The sequence below is a fragment of the Chelmon rostratus genome, chromosome 12 (genome assembly GCF_017976325.1).
Source record: "Chelmon rostratus isolate fCheRos1 chromosome 12, fCheRos1.pri, whole genome shotgun sequence".
Taxonomy (NCBI): domain Eukaryota; kingdom Metazoa; phylum Chordata; class Actinopteri; order Chaetodontiformes; family Chaetodontidae; genus Chelmon; species Chelmon rostratus.
This window is the reverse complement of record NC_055669.1, coordinates 6,241,046-6,258,439: the sequence shown is the minus strand read 5'-3', so window position 1 is coordinate 6,258,439 and position 17,394 is coordinate 6,241,046. Positions and strand designations below refer to the sequence as shown.

The 17,394-nt window shown below is 42.6% G+C and overlaps 1 protein-coding gene across 1 annotated transcript in view; it reads left to right on the top strand.

Moving 5' to 3' along the window:
* The window catches only part of carmil3 (capping protein regulator and myosin 1 linker 3), a 76,174-nt gene that overhangs the window by 32,867 nt on the left and 25,913 nt on the right, over window positions 1-17,394 (top strand). The window contains 8 exon segments of the mRNA XM_041949602.1: window positions 675-784; window positions 1,881-1,958; window positions 6,618-6,694; window positions 10,446-10,550; window positions 13,402-13,471; window positions 13,582-13,663; window positions 16,220-16,316; window positions 16,405-16,459. Of these exon segments, the coding sequence (XP_041805536.1) occupies window positions 675-784; window positions 1,881-1,958; window positions 6,618-6,694; window positions 10,446-10,550; window positions 13,402-13,471; window positions 13,582-13,663; window positions 16,220-16,316; window positions 16,405-16,459 (674 nt within the window).

Below are 17,394 nucleotides of genomic sequence, written 5' to 3'. Positions count from 1 at the left end.
AGAGCTTAGCGCCTTCAGAGCAGCACATGTAGTAGCCGGCTTCTTCCACACGCACTCCCCAATACTAGAGAACAGGAGAAAAACAGGTCCTGTTACTGCTGGCTGTAATCAATGATATATGGTAGAGTGAATAGCATGCAGAATAACCATGCTTGTAGACAACTTTTTTTGTGCTGCAGCTAGATATTTGTTCCCGTGTTGTTATTGTGTCTATATTTAATCCTCAGCTTGCCACAGCGTGCTGTGCTTTGCATCAGTGTTTCAGGATGAGGATTTTAATGAGGGGCTCCATCGGGCCTGTGGGTGTAATTTTGTAGTGATCTTATTTGAGAGAATGATCTTTTGTTTTGGCTTTCAGGATACACTTGGATACTGGGATAGGGGAAAAAACATGGCTGGCTTCCTCCAAAAGCTCCTTTCATACTAGCCTGCCATATGAGCTCCCAAGTCTGTGCTCAATTATTTTTTTGCCACCGAGCTTGCTCACCATCTTCCATTATGTAGCTGTATTCATCAATTGCTAATAAGTCACGTCCAGAGCATTAAATTGGCCAACTGAAAAAAAGGATCATTATGAGATGATTAAATGACTCAAGGATGCATAGAACTTGTTTATCCAAACTTTCTATGCCTTCTCCTCCATTTCCTCCCCTCTATCCCCGCCCCTCCATTAGGTGTGGTTTCTCTGTCCCAGGCGTTGTGTTCAAGTGACGACTACTCCAATTCCCTTCTGCATCTGGACCTCAGCAAAAACCCCGGGGTTCTGTCTGGAGAGGACGCCACCGTGAGGGACACACCTACAGACACACATACACACTTGACTGGGGACTTTGCACCACCAACCATTTATCTCAATGGCCTAACCTAACGGCAGTGGATGCAAACACACAATGGTTCATTTTCTTTTGCAGATTTTTTGGAAAGTCTGCTAAAATTTGCACAGCTGGATGGAAACCTGACTAAGGGAAGGTTAATGTGGCAACAGAAAAAGACCCTTTAGAATTAGAGTGAAAACATTGCTACAAAGTATTCTAAATTAATCAAATAGATAATACATAGCTGCATAAATATTGATTTCTTCTTTGCAAAACTACTCAAATATCGTCCCAATTATCTATTTTTTATGCAGACTGCATCAGGTTTTCATCCAGGATCTGTCTGTATTGTTGTGCGTTCATTTTACTTACAGTAAAATAGATACAGGCTCCTGCAGGGAAATATCCCCACAGCGGGATTCTGCCACACTCATGCTTCACACTGGTGATGCTACAGCATGTTTATGTTGATGTGATGGATAAAAATCTTTATTCTCGGCAGATCACAGCAGACATGACAGTTTCACACTTAAGTTTTTTTGAGTGACTTCCTCTTTGCCACCCTCCCATAAACCTGCAACAGGTAAAGCACCTGGCCAACTGTTGCCTCCTACACCGTCCGCCTGAGCCTCTGAGACCTGGCACTCCTTCAGGGTTGGCAGAGGTCTCCTAGTGGACTCCATTTTGCATACTCTAGGCAGATTTACAGCTCTGCCATATTCTTCCCAGTTCTTAACGATTGACTTAACTGAACTGTAGTCCAAGGGATGTTGAGTCACTTGGAAATGTTTCCTGACTTGTGCTTTTCAACCACATTTTTGTGGCATTGCTTGGACTATTTCTTTGTCTTCATGTTGTGGTCTTTTTCTGTTGGGCAGTGTCAAAACCACCACATTCAATCTACTTTGATTCAGTGTTATAAAACAGTAAAACACAAAAACTTCCAGGAGGGGGTGAATATTTTTATGAGCACTGTATATTTTTGTATATATATTGTACGCATGTATGTATGTATGTATGTTTTTCATATTAATTCTCCAAAAGACACTCTTTCTTTCTATGCAGAACCTGTACCTGTTCCTGGCCCAGCCCAACTGCCTGGTGCATCTGGACCTGTCTGGGACAGACTGCACCGTGGACTCGGTTTGTAATCACCATCTCTGTTAGAGTCGCTATCCACCCATCGTTGTCTGATCTCATCTCCAGGTTGGGATTCAGGCCAAGAAATGGAAAGGGGTTGCGCCCTGAATACGAATCGCACACGACAGAAAAACAATGTTAGATCACTTGACTCGCAGGCATTCCTAGAGCTCCTGTGCGCATAATGCTCTGAGTGATGGTAAAAGCTCTCGTAAGGCACCACAGTGGAAATGTATAGCTGCTTATGAATTATACAAAAGATACGTTGTATGAATAGCATTCAGGAGCCTTGTGTTTCATGCGTTTGTACACATCAGTCACTTCAGAGGAATGACTTTGTCTGTGTTGTTGCTGTGTCTAAATTTAGCATGTCTGCCAGTGTGACAAAACGGTGTCTTGCCGCATTAGCAGCTAACAGCTGTAAGGATGACAGAGCTTCCTCTGAAAGAGTTCAGTGACCACGCTCGATTGTGTCTGCCCCTGCTGGCTGCTGCTGAGATGGCAGTTCTTCCTGGTTCATTGTGACTATACAAGACTCAGTGGAAAACCGTTCAAAGTTACAGCTGTGCTCAGGATGTTTTTAGTGTCTGTCTCCCTCTGGAAGATGTAGAGGTTTGTGAGAAGTGCTGGCAGAATGGGAGGTCACATTTATTGTTTATGTCCAGTCGCCGCCGCTTTGTCAGGACTGTATTACTGCTGGCAGGATAACGAGCAGTAGGGATGTACAAGGTTGGATAGAACAGTCATAAATGCTCTGTTGCTGGAAGGTCAGAGGTCACAGGCCACTAGAGATGTACTCTAAGCTCGGCTCTCGCTCAGTGTCACCTCTGCAGGGCGGGTGCTTGCTGACATGGAGAGTGGTGTCTGAACTCCCTGTGTTGCCATTACGCCTCGTCATATTCCAGATCAAGCATATTTGCTGCTCTGCAGGTCTTACACCAACACTTTCATCTGCTTGATTTAATCCCATTGCTAATTCAGTACAGTGGTCCTCCCAGCAGGGGAATGTAATTTATGAACGCTTACTCAAGTACTGTGCTCAGTTTCAAGTACTTCCACTTTATGCTCCTTTATTCTTGTACTCCACTACATTTTTGTGCTTTTTACTCCAGTACATTTCCCTACTTACTACTTACTTTGCATATTTTGGAGATTACTTTTCTAGGACAGGATGCATTGTTCACTGAAAAGAAATCTCTCTCTCTCAGCAAATCATTTCACTCTGGTATTGAGTCCTTCTTAAAGTTTGAGTTGTTCAGTTTGCATTAGCAGTAATCTAATCCCGCTCTGATACAGCTGTAGCAGCATGAGTAGTGGAGCAGAGAGGCTGATATCAGCAAGATAAAATTACTAACCGGACAAAGACCTACACAACAAGGATTGCTTACATGCATCATTACCTTTGAGTCCCTTTGTACACGTGAAGGCAATTTTAATCCAGTGTGGCAACAACGAACTCTGCCGCTCACAATGAAACTGTTGTATACAGAGAATCATAGAATGTAAATACATTGAATGGCTATTTTGGAAAAATTCAGAATATAACTAGTATTAAAAAAACAGGGTTTTGTTTAATGAAAATTAAAGGGATTAAACCTTTAATACTTCTTGAAGTTGTTAAAAACAGCTCCACCTCGACCAAAACAACAGTGATAATACTGTAATGCATGTATATGCATATAATATTTAATTTATTGCTTCTCCTCACCACAGTGCATCGCACTTTGGCGTGCCCGTGTTTGCTTTCTTTCCTTGCTGTACTTCACTCGAGCAGTTTTAAACCCTTAGGAGGCAGGCAGCATGTCAAGCAGGTATCTGTTTCAGGAAGGAATAGTCCACTCTGTGAAACTAATCCTCCTCCCTTCCCATAAATGTGGGCCATGAATTTTGTATTAAATTATGTGCATGAATGGAAGTCATTGCATCTGTTCTGCTTTATTTGCAAGTACTCAAACTTTGTCTCCCCTATTTCTCTTTAAAACTCCCCTTGAGACTAAAAGAGTGCTCTCTGTGATAGCTGCTTCATGTCCTGTCCTGTTTTGCTAATTGTCATTTATCCTTTAGAGAGGAACTGTCTGAGGGAGAATTTGTCTTTTTTAGTGTTGGCCCCTTGGATTGAATTATTAATAAGTTCCTGTTTTAATCTGCGTCAATGTACCGACACCGGTCGATTAGTCAGTTTGCGTGATGGATCGCGCTGCCAGGGAAAAATGGATTTGTCCGATAGTTTAACCTCTCACAAGCGATGAGATGCTACTTCAACTCTTACAAGAAATTGGGTTTTCATGCCGATCATATTTGCCTGGAGCGCTCTCTCCTGTCTAACAAACACACATATATCATCTTTATTTCAAGATTAATTGGGTCACGGATTCCTGTCCATTCACTTTGGTACTTTTCAAAGCCCCATAGTTTGAAAATGAGCCATATCTTCACAAGATGAGAGCTTGATTGGATATGCGCTTTGATGGATGGTAGATGAATGGCTGTGTTGCTGCATAATGTTACATTGATCATTATAGCAGGGAAACTGTAGGTGACACAGCATACTTAATTGCCTACACAAGTTTTTAGTGACTTTTTTTCATATTTAATGTGAAACTTGACATTTGATGGATATTCCATATAACAAATTGAAGAATGTAAGTCATTCATTTTTCCTTGGTATGGTTTCAGCTTTACTTTGATTCAGTGTAATACAATTACACTTCTTATTGCCCATTTGGTCCTGCTATCGGGAACTGGTAGACTTTCTCTGACAGATGAGCACTTTCCGTACACACTTTGAAAGATTGGTAGAAACGCTGTCTGCTTTATTTCACTCAGCTGCTGGAGCCGTTAACCCTAAAATTGGCAATAATTAAAAAATGAGTCCCTGTTCTGTTCAAGCTATCAGTGCCTGAATAATGGTTTCCTGTGAAATCAAATATGTATTTATTTTTCATTTCATCATTGCCCATTAAGAAGATACGTTAAAAAAAGTGCATATAGCAACTTTGAAATAATTAAATCCATGTTTTTGGTGTGAGCAGCACAGCTCCATAGATGGCAATGTCGGACTGTTAGTCCTATGCTCTAGCTGCAACCATGAGGTTTGACAGTTGTGGTTCTAATTGAATAGTCTCAACAACTCGTTGGTCTATATAGCTATGAAATTTGGTTCACACGTTCATGGTTTCATCAGGATGAAGTGTAAACACTTTGGTGATCCCTTTTCCTGTAGCTCTTCTGTAGCACCATTAGCTGCTCACTTTGTCCAATACTTAATGATCATATGCCTGCAGTGACATTCCCATCAACCTCAGGTGTACTTTTTGGTAAATTTTAGCATGCTGGCATGCTAAGCTAAGATGGTGACCACGGTAAACGTAACTGCCTAGCATCAGCACATAAACGTTGTCATTAACACGGGCGTGTTAACATGCTGACATTGCTGTGCCTCAGTGCAGCCTCACAGAGCTTCTAGCATGGCCATATACGTCTGTCTTGCTTAACACTCCATTCAAGGAGAACAGTTTAAAATTTGTATAACTAAACATGTTGTGTGGCCATCAATAGAGGAAAACCCCCAACCCTCAGGATCTTACTGGCAGTGGAAGGTCCAATGTCGTCCAATGACGACGTGAAGCCCAACTACACCTTTACACATATTCTCTTGATGGGGGTCCGGTCATCGAACAGCACCCTGCATCGACCTTTCTGAATTGCATGCTTACTAAACACTGAAGCCAACAATGTTACTGGTTTAAATCATTCGGTTTTCTGTTGTTTCATATTAAATATGAATCTGAAAATAACTACCTGTCAGATAAATGTAGTGGGGTAAAAACTACAATATTTTCCTTCTGAAATGTAGTGGAGTCTGAGTTTAATGTAACATAAAATGGAATGGAAGTAGAGAACAGGACACCACATGTTACTTTGCACCACAGCATACAGCTAATCCCAAACTATAGGCACCAACTGAGACATCATGATTCAGACTCTCAGACGAAAGAACACGTTGGGGTTATATGCCTTGCTCAAGTGCTGACAGTAATAATGTAGCATCTTATCTAGTACTCAGCACACCATGAGCAAGTAGTTACAATGGATATGTGTCTGTCTTAACCTGTACGAAAGTGCCATTTCAGAGAATATACTGTCCTCCACCTCAGATGATTCCATGTCCCTTGGCAGTTACATACTGTATGTAGATGCTCTATACGCTTGTGTGTGGTCGTACAAACTAAATGACAGACGTCGTATTATCGTGTACAAACCCTGACCATATGGCACAAAAAAGGATCAAATAAATCCTAAAACAAATTGCAGAAACTATTCTGATTGTCCTCATTTGACCCCCAGTATTCTCATTTTGCTGTGGTCCATTTTCACACGCAGCAATCTGCTGAGTCAGGCTTCTGTGAAATTCTGTGAAGGCCATCTATAATGCTCGCATGATATATTTAGGGACATTTTTATTGACGATGCTCCATCCAAGAAACGAATACAGTAGCCTGTTTTTTTTAGTGCTTTCAGATTACATTTGTGTCAGCTTTAATCTGTGCTATAACCATTTCTGCAGCGTTCAAGAGCCAAAATAACTGTTAGACAGAACGGTCACATTCGCTGTAGTGAACATAACACAACCACACCTGTGTCTCTCTGTTTCTCTGCCAGTTGTTCGGGGCCTTGCTGCGAGGCTGCTGTGCTGACCTCTCCTACCTGAACCTGTCCAAGAACTCCTTCTCTCACAGGTGGGCGTTCACCTTGAGTGTAAATCCCTCCTAATGATTTTTTTTCTCAAAAGGGAAAAACAAACCCACATCTCTTCTCTCCTTCTGACTCAGCCAAACAACTCAAGAGGAATTCCAGTCAGGAGGTGCTGAGCAGAGCATCATCATTTATTTTCTGCTGTAGATTAGTGTTTAGCCCAGGACCTCAATGACTGAATTAGCGTGCGCGCTCAGCTTGCCCCCTCATTTGTTCTGGCTCACTGCGCGCGCGTGTGTGTTTGTGTGTGTATGTGTGTTCTCGTCTTTATCTAACATGTCTCTGTTTGCAAACAAGTTTCCCATCTGTCAAGCACTTGTTTCCATGCCCATAAGTCTTTTTCTGCGAGTTACAATACGTATGTGTGCGTGGGTGTATGCGTTCGTCTGTGTTTACCTAGCTAGCAGGCAGAAGCAGCTCCGGCTCTCATCATGTCGTGTCTCCCAGGAGCCCAGGAGCTTCCCTGCTCAGCATATTACATTACAGAATTACAGAGAAAGAAGTTGGTGAAAAATGAGACTAATTTTAGACGGGAATTATCGTTCCAATCCCCAGGCTCCCTCGCTTGCATTTTTTTTTCTCGCGATCTGTCTCTTTCTGTCTATCTGCTGCATCTCTCAATCCATCTTTTACTCTTTGCATCTGTCTGGCCGCACCTCTCATTCACCTCTTTCATCCTTTATTTTTATGATGGGAATTCTTGCTCTTGGTGGAGCTCTTCAACACACAGCTCTGTGATTTCTCACGCTCCATCCGTCCTCTTCGTCTGCTTTTTATCTTCCTCTCTCCGTGGCTGTTTTCTCCTCTCTTCTCCATCTCTTCTTGCTAACTGCCTCCTTCAAGGCGTCATCCTCTTTCTTTCCTCTCCTCTTTTCTTCCTCCTCGTTCTCTCCTCGTGCTCCCTTCTTCTCTTCCTCTCTCTTTATCCCTCTCTCTCCATATCCTCCAGCCTTCATCCCCTTTACCACCACTCACTCTCCTCATGTCATCCCCCTCCTCCCCTCCCTCCCCCTGTTCATAGTTCACCACACCTCCTGCCGGTCATGGGCCCCCTGGTATTAAAAGCACGCTGGCTCAGTGCTGCCGGTCAGACGGCTGCCGTGTTACGGTGACAACACAGAGCCACAAAGCTGAACCGAGCTGATAAGAACCGCCCGGCTGCCGCTCATGAATATGGAACCGACTGCCTCAGACACCTTCGTCCATCACAGACACACACCAGAGTGACACGCGCACAGATTTGGAGAAACAATGAACGGTCCGTGTAGATACTGTTACACACACACACACACACGTGTGGTTACAAGTTGCTGATACAGCTCTCTGGAGGGTGTTTTGCGAGAGAGACAGTGACACAGTATCTGCTTATGCGACAGAAGCCATTCTGTATCCGCACAGTCCTGACAGGCTGTATGCTAATCATTACAAATGGGTCAAAGAAGAGCTGGTGTTCCACACACTGGGAGGTTATCAAAATAGCAATGACAGGGGCTGGTAATGCAGCTGCCTGGTTTCCCCTAACTACTGTCCTGATCTCTTCATCTTCAATCCTTCACACCCTTATGGCCGTTTCCATTTTTTACCCCTCATAACTCACTTTTTTCCCCCCTTCTTTATCTCACTTTTTTAAATTATTCATTATTCCTCTTTGCTGCTTGCAGTTTTATCCTTTAACCAGTTTAACATGGTTTTATCTGTGTAGGATGAATGTCAGGGCATTATGAAAGATGTGACTCAGTCAACCATGTATTTGCATTTGCATTATTTGCTGTATTTCAAGGAAATAATTGTTGTACTTTACTTATTTATTTTGCCTGTGTGTGTATGTGTGTGTGTGTGTGTGCACAGAGCCAGAAATGTAGAGCAACCAAATTGTGGCTGTTATTATAAGTTATAAGACAACCATGCAAGTCTCAAACTCTGGTCCTTCTAATTTTAACAATATGATCCTAACAATCAGAATGAAACATTTGCCCATGTGCACCAGGACAATAAGGCCGAAGCATACTCACGGTGCACTATGCACAAAGGAAATTGGTGAGGCGGAATAGAGAATTGGAGGCCTGTCACTTTACTGCTACGTATTAAGCAGCTGTGCAAACCACATGGGCACATGACAAAGTTGGCTCGGTATTCAAAGAGCAGAGCAGCATTTCAGTACTGATGTCCTAGACGTTCAGATGTGCTACCAATATGCTGCTGGATGCAGGTGATACTGTATGCTTTAGGCTGAATTTGCATTAGTGGAGATATTTTTATGTGTAAGGACGTAGAGTTTTGTTGTGGAAAAAATGTATGCAGCCCTACCATGTGAAATTCACTATTTCTGTCACTAATAAATAAATAATAAATTAGTGCAACTACAAAAGGCAACATTTTCTGAGTGCTCGCAGCTGAACTTGAAAATACGATCAGTATTTTGCATTGTCGTTGCGAGAGTTTTAGCATGCTGATGATGGCAATTAGCTCAAAGCACTGTTGTGCTAAAGTATGGCCTCACAGAGCCGCTAGCATAGCTGGAGACAAATGAACAACAAATCTGATTGGTTAGCAAAAGCAAGTTTAGTACAATGAAAAAAGTTAATTAAAAAGTAAAGAGAACACTTTGGCATGTCATAGCAGAGAACACAGCTGCAGTGAATAACATTAGTGACTGCATTCCAGTTATAGAACTGAACGCTCATTAACAAAATGAGCTACACCTGTGCTTTCCTGCTATGATGAGTCAAAGTGTAGCACAGTAATCAGGAAATATCAGATGAACACATCATGGTTCTCTCTCTTTTTCGCTAGTCATGGATTTATTGATGAGAGTGACTTTCGCATTGCTATTTCTGAGGAGCTAAAATGATGAATGTCAGATTAACTAGCTACTGAAAGTGCGTCATCACTGAAACAATTCTCATTGTTTATCAGGATGAGAGTGAAAAAATAGAGCTGTAAAGGAAAAAAAAAAAAAAAAGCTTCTGCACTGCACAAATAAACAACATATCAGCTGCCTGGAGAGGTAGCACGTAATCTTTTCCTGAAAAACAATCCTCGTGTTTCTGGAAGATGAATTCATCCTCCCTGTCTCTCTCTCTCTCTCTCCCCTCCCCTGCCTCTCATCACTTTCTTCTGCTGTCTGCAGACCCCCTCCTCAGCCTCCCCTGTGGTGAATTATTTGTGCAGTGCAGGCTATGATGGCAGATTGGCTGCTTTGACAAGTTCTAAACAGATCTGTGGCAGTGTAGTACATCCATCCTGTGAATGCAGTCCTTATGTATTATGACTCAGGGGGATGTTGTACATACACACAGATGCATTCTTTGTCCTTCCCCTGATGACAGGCTAATGTACTGTGTATGCCAAGCAGATGGTTGGATAATTGGTCAGTGTTACCTTTTTAACTGGTGACAGTAATTAATGCCAACTTCACCTTTTCAGGGTGTCTCGCTGATATAAAACTGACCTTAATGTCACAGCTGGCATCTGTCTGCTTTTGCCTCCTTTCTCTCTCGCTCATGTTGTTCCATTCATCTCGTGTCACGTTCTATCAACATGTCCAGCCCTTCTGTCATCCTCTGTCTTGCCTTGATCACTCTCTTATCCGTGCTCGCCTTTCTCTCACCTCCTTTCATTTACAGCTTGTCGAACTGATTGGGATCCATCTTTAATGCTCGCCCTGTGTTTTGCTCTTCTCTCCCGCTCTTGCACATTTCAACAGCTGTCTTTTCTTCGCTGTTCGTTTTCCAGGAAAGCGAGAGATTCTCTGCCAACTTTCCGCCAGTTCTTCAGCTCAGCATTCAGCCTGACCCATGTCAGCCTGGCTTCTATGAAGGTCCCTCCTGATTCACTGAGGTGAGTCACTGTCACAGGCAAGGATTTAAAGGGACCTTTGAAACTCTGAACCGCCTTAAGCAAGATGCAAATCACTTGAAAAGTCTGAACTGCAAGCAGATGAAGAAGGAGCAGCTGCTCATCTCACAGTAACCTCGTTCAGTTCGACTCCTTTTGCATGTGACATTATTTATATATATGTAGACTAATCGGATTCTAATTTGATGCAGCAAGAAAGAATGAAATGAATATGTAAATGCACCCAAGCCGCAATAAAGACGTGATCACCAAACAACCTTGGGAGGTGATAACAGGTGCATCTGGTCATGCTGCTTACAAAATCCATCTCTTTAAATCAGATAGAAATGCAAAATAAAGTCCAAGAAGTGCATCAAAACAAACATTTAAAAATGCATTTTCTTAAAAGCAATTTGAGTGTCAAGTGCGATTATAATAAAGGTACCAAGGCCCCCTGGAAATCCAAATAGCATGTTAAGTCCACATATAAAGGGGTTCAAAGGATGTATTCAAGTTATAAATAAGGAATATGCACACATACAGTATGTTGTCCTCAGGAATCATTAGGTTTACGCCCAGATTGGCTGAGATGGCAATACATAATAAAAGGTGCACTTCCCTGAGGTTTAAAATATGTTAGGTTTACAGATGTACAATTTGGCAAGACAGAGCAATGGTATCAGATCAGTACTCAGTATTGGCAAACACCCTAAAATAAAGTAGAAGTCAGCATTCAGGGACAAAAAGTTGGATCGGTCCATTCCTATTGGCAATGTTAGACTAGTATAATGAGTGGATGATACCCCAGCACTCACTCATTTGGTTACCAAATCTTCTGTTTGTGTTTGTATTTACTGCAGCATGGTGTCCTCGATGTGGTTATGTCATGAATATTCCACTGACAGTGATCAGCTTAGACTAGCGCATCACCACCTGTGACAGCCAACTGGCAAACAATGACTTCCCCTTCATTCGCAGAACCTCTGGACAGGATGCACACACTGAGCTGGCAAAATAAAGTGCCGTAAAAGCCAGGAGGATGTACTAATATGCAAACAGTCTTGTAGTATTATGCTGATATTATGTGAGAAATATAACACATCATATACTATGTTACTATATGATGTGTTAAAAGAATTGGAATATTATATGAATATTATACAGGGCTTGAAATCATTGAACAAATGAATGTATTGCTTAAGAAAAATCTTTTGTTGAATTATTACAATACGTCTCCCAGCATTTCTATAATGAATTTCACACAGAGTAGGAGTAAATGAAATCCATAAAATAATCCAATTAAATGAAATCCTCTAAATGAGCCAGTATGGAGGTGGTACAGTGGGAGACATGTTTCCCTAAATCTAATACTGGAGCCAGTGTTCCTTCTCAGATGACTGTCCAGCAGGCAGCTGTATGCTCCAATAAATGTGGAGACTGGTGGAGAAATAATGGTTATGATGGACGCAGGTTGAATGGCATGAGTCATGCAGCCCACTACTTCTGCCTCTCCACCTCTTGTGGTGTGTTACTAGCTGTTTTGACCGATGTTTTGTGACGGATGAATGTCCACTGGGGCCACTTGGGCTAAAATGCGTCCACTCGTGATGCTTTAAGGTGCTGTTTAAATGACACCCAAGGCTTTTAAATTTTATATTCAACCTTTTTTCAGCAAAACAGCTGAAGCTCCTTAATGCACCGCTAATGCCCAGCGGCTTTGAGAGGACGCTGGTGTATTCTAGCATCAGTAGAAGCACAACTACTCTTTCTGTTTTTTAGTGTGTCAGAAAAACTAAAATAGCTTGTACCATACGGAGTGTCGTTTTCATCCCAAACGTCAGTGAGATTTAATCATCAAGGCTTGCGCTAGGTTTCAAACGCTTTTCCTCGACAGTGGAGTCATTTTCTATTAGGTTAGTAGACTGGCCTTCAATCAGAGGACACGGATAGATTGAAGCCCCCGTATTGGCTGATGTCCACTGTGCTGACGTGTCTTTGTGCAGGACTCTATCCTCACAAGCTTCGGGAGATCTGTAGCTAAACCGGCTCAGAGAGCGGCCAAGCAAAAAGCGTGTTTCCCTTCGGGGATGGATGGAATACTGGTAAACTACAGGTTCTCTGTTAGATGTGTAGCCTGCTGTTAGCTTCTCATAGCCAAAGAACACAATCAATAGCAGAGTAAACAAAGCAAACTGCCAACAGTTGAGATGATTGTGTGCTGCATGATGGATCTCAGCCAGAATGGACGGAGCGGACTCCCCACTTAGCACTCCTCCTCATTACCTCCTCATTGTGCATAACTCTTAAATGTGTGTTCAGTGCACAAGGACAGCCTCCAGCCGAGCCTTGATGTGCAAATGCAGTTTTCTTTCTGCACCCAGCTGGGCTTGTGTGTATGCGTGCGCATGAGCAACAATTGGCTACTTCTCCTGAATAAATGTTGAAGGTTTTTAAGGTGATTTCTGGTGGGGTGTTAGTAAGCTATGAATTTTCTTTTTAAGCTACTTTTCGCTAAATCCTTTAGGATGGCTCTAAAACTTTTAGGTGTGCAGAGGAGAAGGTGGGGCAGGATGGGGCAGCGGGAAGGGGTCGCATGATCTGTTCAGGTTGTTAGAAGGAGGAAAAGAAGCAACTGGATTTATGTGGGACTGATCTTTCTTTCTCTCTTTTTTCACCACTTCATTTTTGCCTTGACATTGTCCATTAATTACCTTTTTTTTCTCTCCCATTTCTACCTATGTACCTATCATTGTGTTCACTCCACTCTTCCCTTATCTGCTTTTCCACTAATCTCTCCCCCTTTTTCTGTCCTGTCTCTCTTTTCCCATCCAACCCTTCCTGTGTTTCCCTTCAGGGCTCTGTTCCTAGGTCTGTCCAATAACCCTCATATCACTGATTTACACCTGGACATCAGCAGCTGTGAGGTACGCTCTGTCAGTCTGTGCTGCTCTAGGTATATTCAGTCATCTTCTTCATAGATTAGTGCTCGTGGCTATCCCATCATGTCCCACTCCTCTCTGTCTTCCTCCCACAGTTGAGGTCAGCAGGTGCCGGGGTGATTCAGGAGCTGTTTCCCAGAGTTTCATGCGTGGGGACTTTAGACATCACTGATAATGGTAAGAGACACGCCGGCACACTCACCCACAAGGGATTGACTGAGATGGTCTGTAGTTTTCAGATAAGGACACATTTCATATTTAACTGATGTCAAATATTTGAGACCCTTTTGATCCTGGCCACCGTGGTCTAGAATCCAGCATGTTCATCTGGAATGAATCACTTTAAAGTGGAACTTATGAATCAGTATCGATCTCGACATTACCTGTAACTTTTACGGTACAATAGTTCGAATTAAAGTCTTCACACGAGGTTCAGTTTACGCCTCATGTGAAGTTCTACTCATTCTGCTATCTTCTGCAGTTCTGGCAGGAGCTTTCCAAAATTTGAAAAAATTAACCCTGATGGTATCATAGTGATGTCATCAGGGTTATCTCAGCAGGTGTCTAATGAAAGATGCTATTAAGTTGCACTGTGGGAACTGCAGCATTTTGGAGCTTGACCCATGCTGGACTCCACAATTAAGGATATTTTGGCCTCTGCTGCACAAATTTTGATGTTTCTTTTTTTTACCACAAACTGCTGTGTAATACCAAATTGTTGGAATATCCCTTTAAAGGACAGCTCTAAAGGTATGGGACAGGATGGGCCTGCCTACCAGTGCCACAAAGCATTTAGACATACTTTGGTACTTTGCTAAGTTTATTTTTTCTTGTTTTTTATCAGTTGACTGTGTCCAACAAATCTGCAGTGTGCCTACGTTAGCTTGCCATATTCCATGATAATTAATGAATGAAAGATGAAAATGAGAGAAAGTTATGGCTAAGCTATGCTACTGAATTACAGGATGGCAATATTAATTAACTGGCTATATTAAAACTTTGAGTCGTTCATGAAGAAAGCATGTCCTGATAAAGGCTGTTCTCATACGCTGTTGGTGTAGTGTTAGCCAGGTAAAGTTAGGTAATTCAAGTGCATATGGTACGTGGGAGAAGTTTTCCTTCAGGGCTTTCCGCCAGAAAGCGCCGTTTGTGCGTTTGATGAGCAGTGTAGAAGGTGAGCACGTATACTCGAGCTGCAGGCGAGTGGCGGAGGGGTGGATGGAGATAAAGGTGAGGACTATCTGTATATTTCAAGATCAGACACACTAAACAAAGGCAAAGGTGTAGAGTTACATTCAAGCCATTGTAAGGCATGAAGGGGAACCAAGTGAGTTTTAGAGGTTTAATCAATGCCAAGAGAGAAACTTAAAAGGTCTTTAACTTTTCGAATTAATTTGTGAAATGTTTTTACTAACACAGCAACAAGAATTAAGTGAGAGACACTCACTATGCCAAGGAATTGATCATTTATAGGCAATGCGTGTACTGTTAGATCTGTCTGTGAAGGCTCTGCTCTGTGAGGAAGCTTGGAAGAATCCGGGGGTTCTGCTGGGAGAGCAAATCCCCCTTAGTGAACATACATGAACATTAAAGCTTAGTTAAATCAACATAACAGCAAACAGTGTTAACACTAGTGTATCAGCAGAGGAATAGTGAGAACTGTCACAGCTGCACAGCCGCTTGAATGTGATCGAACGTCACTTGTCAGCTGGTGGCCAAGCAGCTGATGATGAATGAGCCAGGGATCGCGTCATGCCAAATGTGACTTGACGTGTGCGGTCTCTGTGCTGAATGTGAATGTTGAAACCTGAATCAGTTGAAAAATTCTGTTGGAGCTCTCTTCCCCTTAAAGCTACTGCTGGCTAACATTCAGTGTGCACTTAACCACCGTTTAACCAAGTTTATTCCCGAACACTGCAGATGGTAAAACCAAATCCATACATTCCTAACGGTGTCATGTCTTAGCCGTTTATACGTCCAACCACTTCCCACTGACTGAAACAGCAGATGACCTCTACCTTAATTCTTAAGTCGCCATTTAGCATCTCATTAGTTTAATAGAACCGGTATTGTTAGAGGAAACATTAATGTGTCTCCTCTAACAAAAGGTCTCCCCCCTCCTGCTGTGTAGTGTCATAGTGTCCTGTTATTGTCACAAGAATAAAGCCCCTTCATATTAGAGACAGTTAAGCTTATTTAATCACAGATATTTTTGCTGTCTGGATGAAGCATTTTAGTCTTCATTGCTGGAATATCTTGCCATGGTAACGACTTCCTCTTAGCAGCAGCATCCATCCTTGAGCTTTTGAAAATGCGAGTGGGTGTGTGTGTGTGTGTGTGTGTGTGTGTGGGGGGGGGGGGGGTTTTAATTGGGAGTATTTTGGAATTTCAGTGGGCAGTGAGATTTTCTTCCAAAACAGACCAGGAGACAAAAACTGAGCTTTGAAAGCCAGAGATGGTAGCACCCAGCAGAGTAAATGATGAGTCACTGGTGTGACAGCCCAGAAAAAATTTCTGTAGTAAAAATATGACTTTTTCAGTTGACGTCTTGTCTTTTTTGTGCTAAAGATAAACTCCCTTAAATTTCATACCTGCTGTCTTATTTGATTGGTACTTAAAAGGATGTAATTAAAAATCTTCTCGTAGGTGAGTTTTCACAAAGGGCTCCGCAGAGTGTAGTATTGCTGGCGTTGCACTTGTACTCCAGTGATGTGTGTGTTGTGTTGCGTGCAGGTTTGGATGCTGACATGCTGGCTGTCATCCCAGCGTTCTCCAGGCACCCCTCCCTCAAACACCTGATGCTGGGGAAGAACTTCAACATCAAGGGCAGGTACGGACCGCGCGGGAAACCAGCTGTGCAGATGGTGGTGAAGATGATGCTGATGATGAATGTTTTCCCCTTCTCTCTGCCTCCTCAGGGTGCTGGATGAAATTCTGCAGAAACTGGTTCATTTGGTGCAAGAGGAAGAGTGTGTGAGTTGGATTATGTAACATATTGTGTATACACACACACACACACACAAATCCTCTGTAGCGTTCTGCACAGATGCACGCCTACACATGCCTCACAGATTTGTAGCCACACACACATCTTGTGCACGCACGTACACACCCTTGTCACGTTTAAATTCTTGTGTCCTAATTCATGTGCATTTAAGCGCAGTCTCCCACCTGCCATACACACAAGGTGCAAACATGCGCACAAGTCATGTTGTCTGTGGGCTCGAATGATTCATTTGGTCTCAGTTTATTTGCGGGGCTCCTGGGGCTCTCTCTGCTCTCCGCTCTGCAAATCCAGCATGACAAGTAGCTTACTCAATTATTTACCACTGTTGATGGTGATAGCTCACAACTATCTCTCGCACCGAGTACGATCTGATGCATGCAGTGCAAGCCCACTGACAGAGTCACAGACAGTTGTAAGTACGCAAGTTCAAAGGAAGTACACCGAGTTTGTCAGAGGTTGGCCTGTTAGTCATCTCGCCCAGCAAGCCACGGCAACATAAACATCACAATATGTGTGTCCCCTGCACGGCTTTGGTCCAGTGCCCCATGCTAACACTTCAGCGTATGAGTCACAGAAGGCTGCGAGCTTAAAAAGTGAGAAATAAAATCAAACATGGAGACGGTTCACTTAGCTTAGCAAAAAGAGTGGAAGCAGGAGAAACAGCTAGCCTGGCTCTGCCCAAAGGTAACAAATCCACCTTTCATCCAACTTTTTATATCTTGTTTCTCTAAGGTGTTCAAAAAAGTTTCTCCTCCAGGCTGTATGCCAACCTGAGCTTACAGACTTGAGATTGGTTTTGCCTGTAAAGTGAATCCATAAGAATTTGACATAATTCGTAATGGGAGAATTGCTTTGCAGATCAATATGTTGGTTCAGATCTAAAATATCATGGATTCAAAAA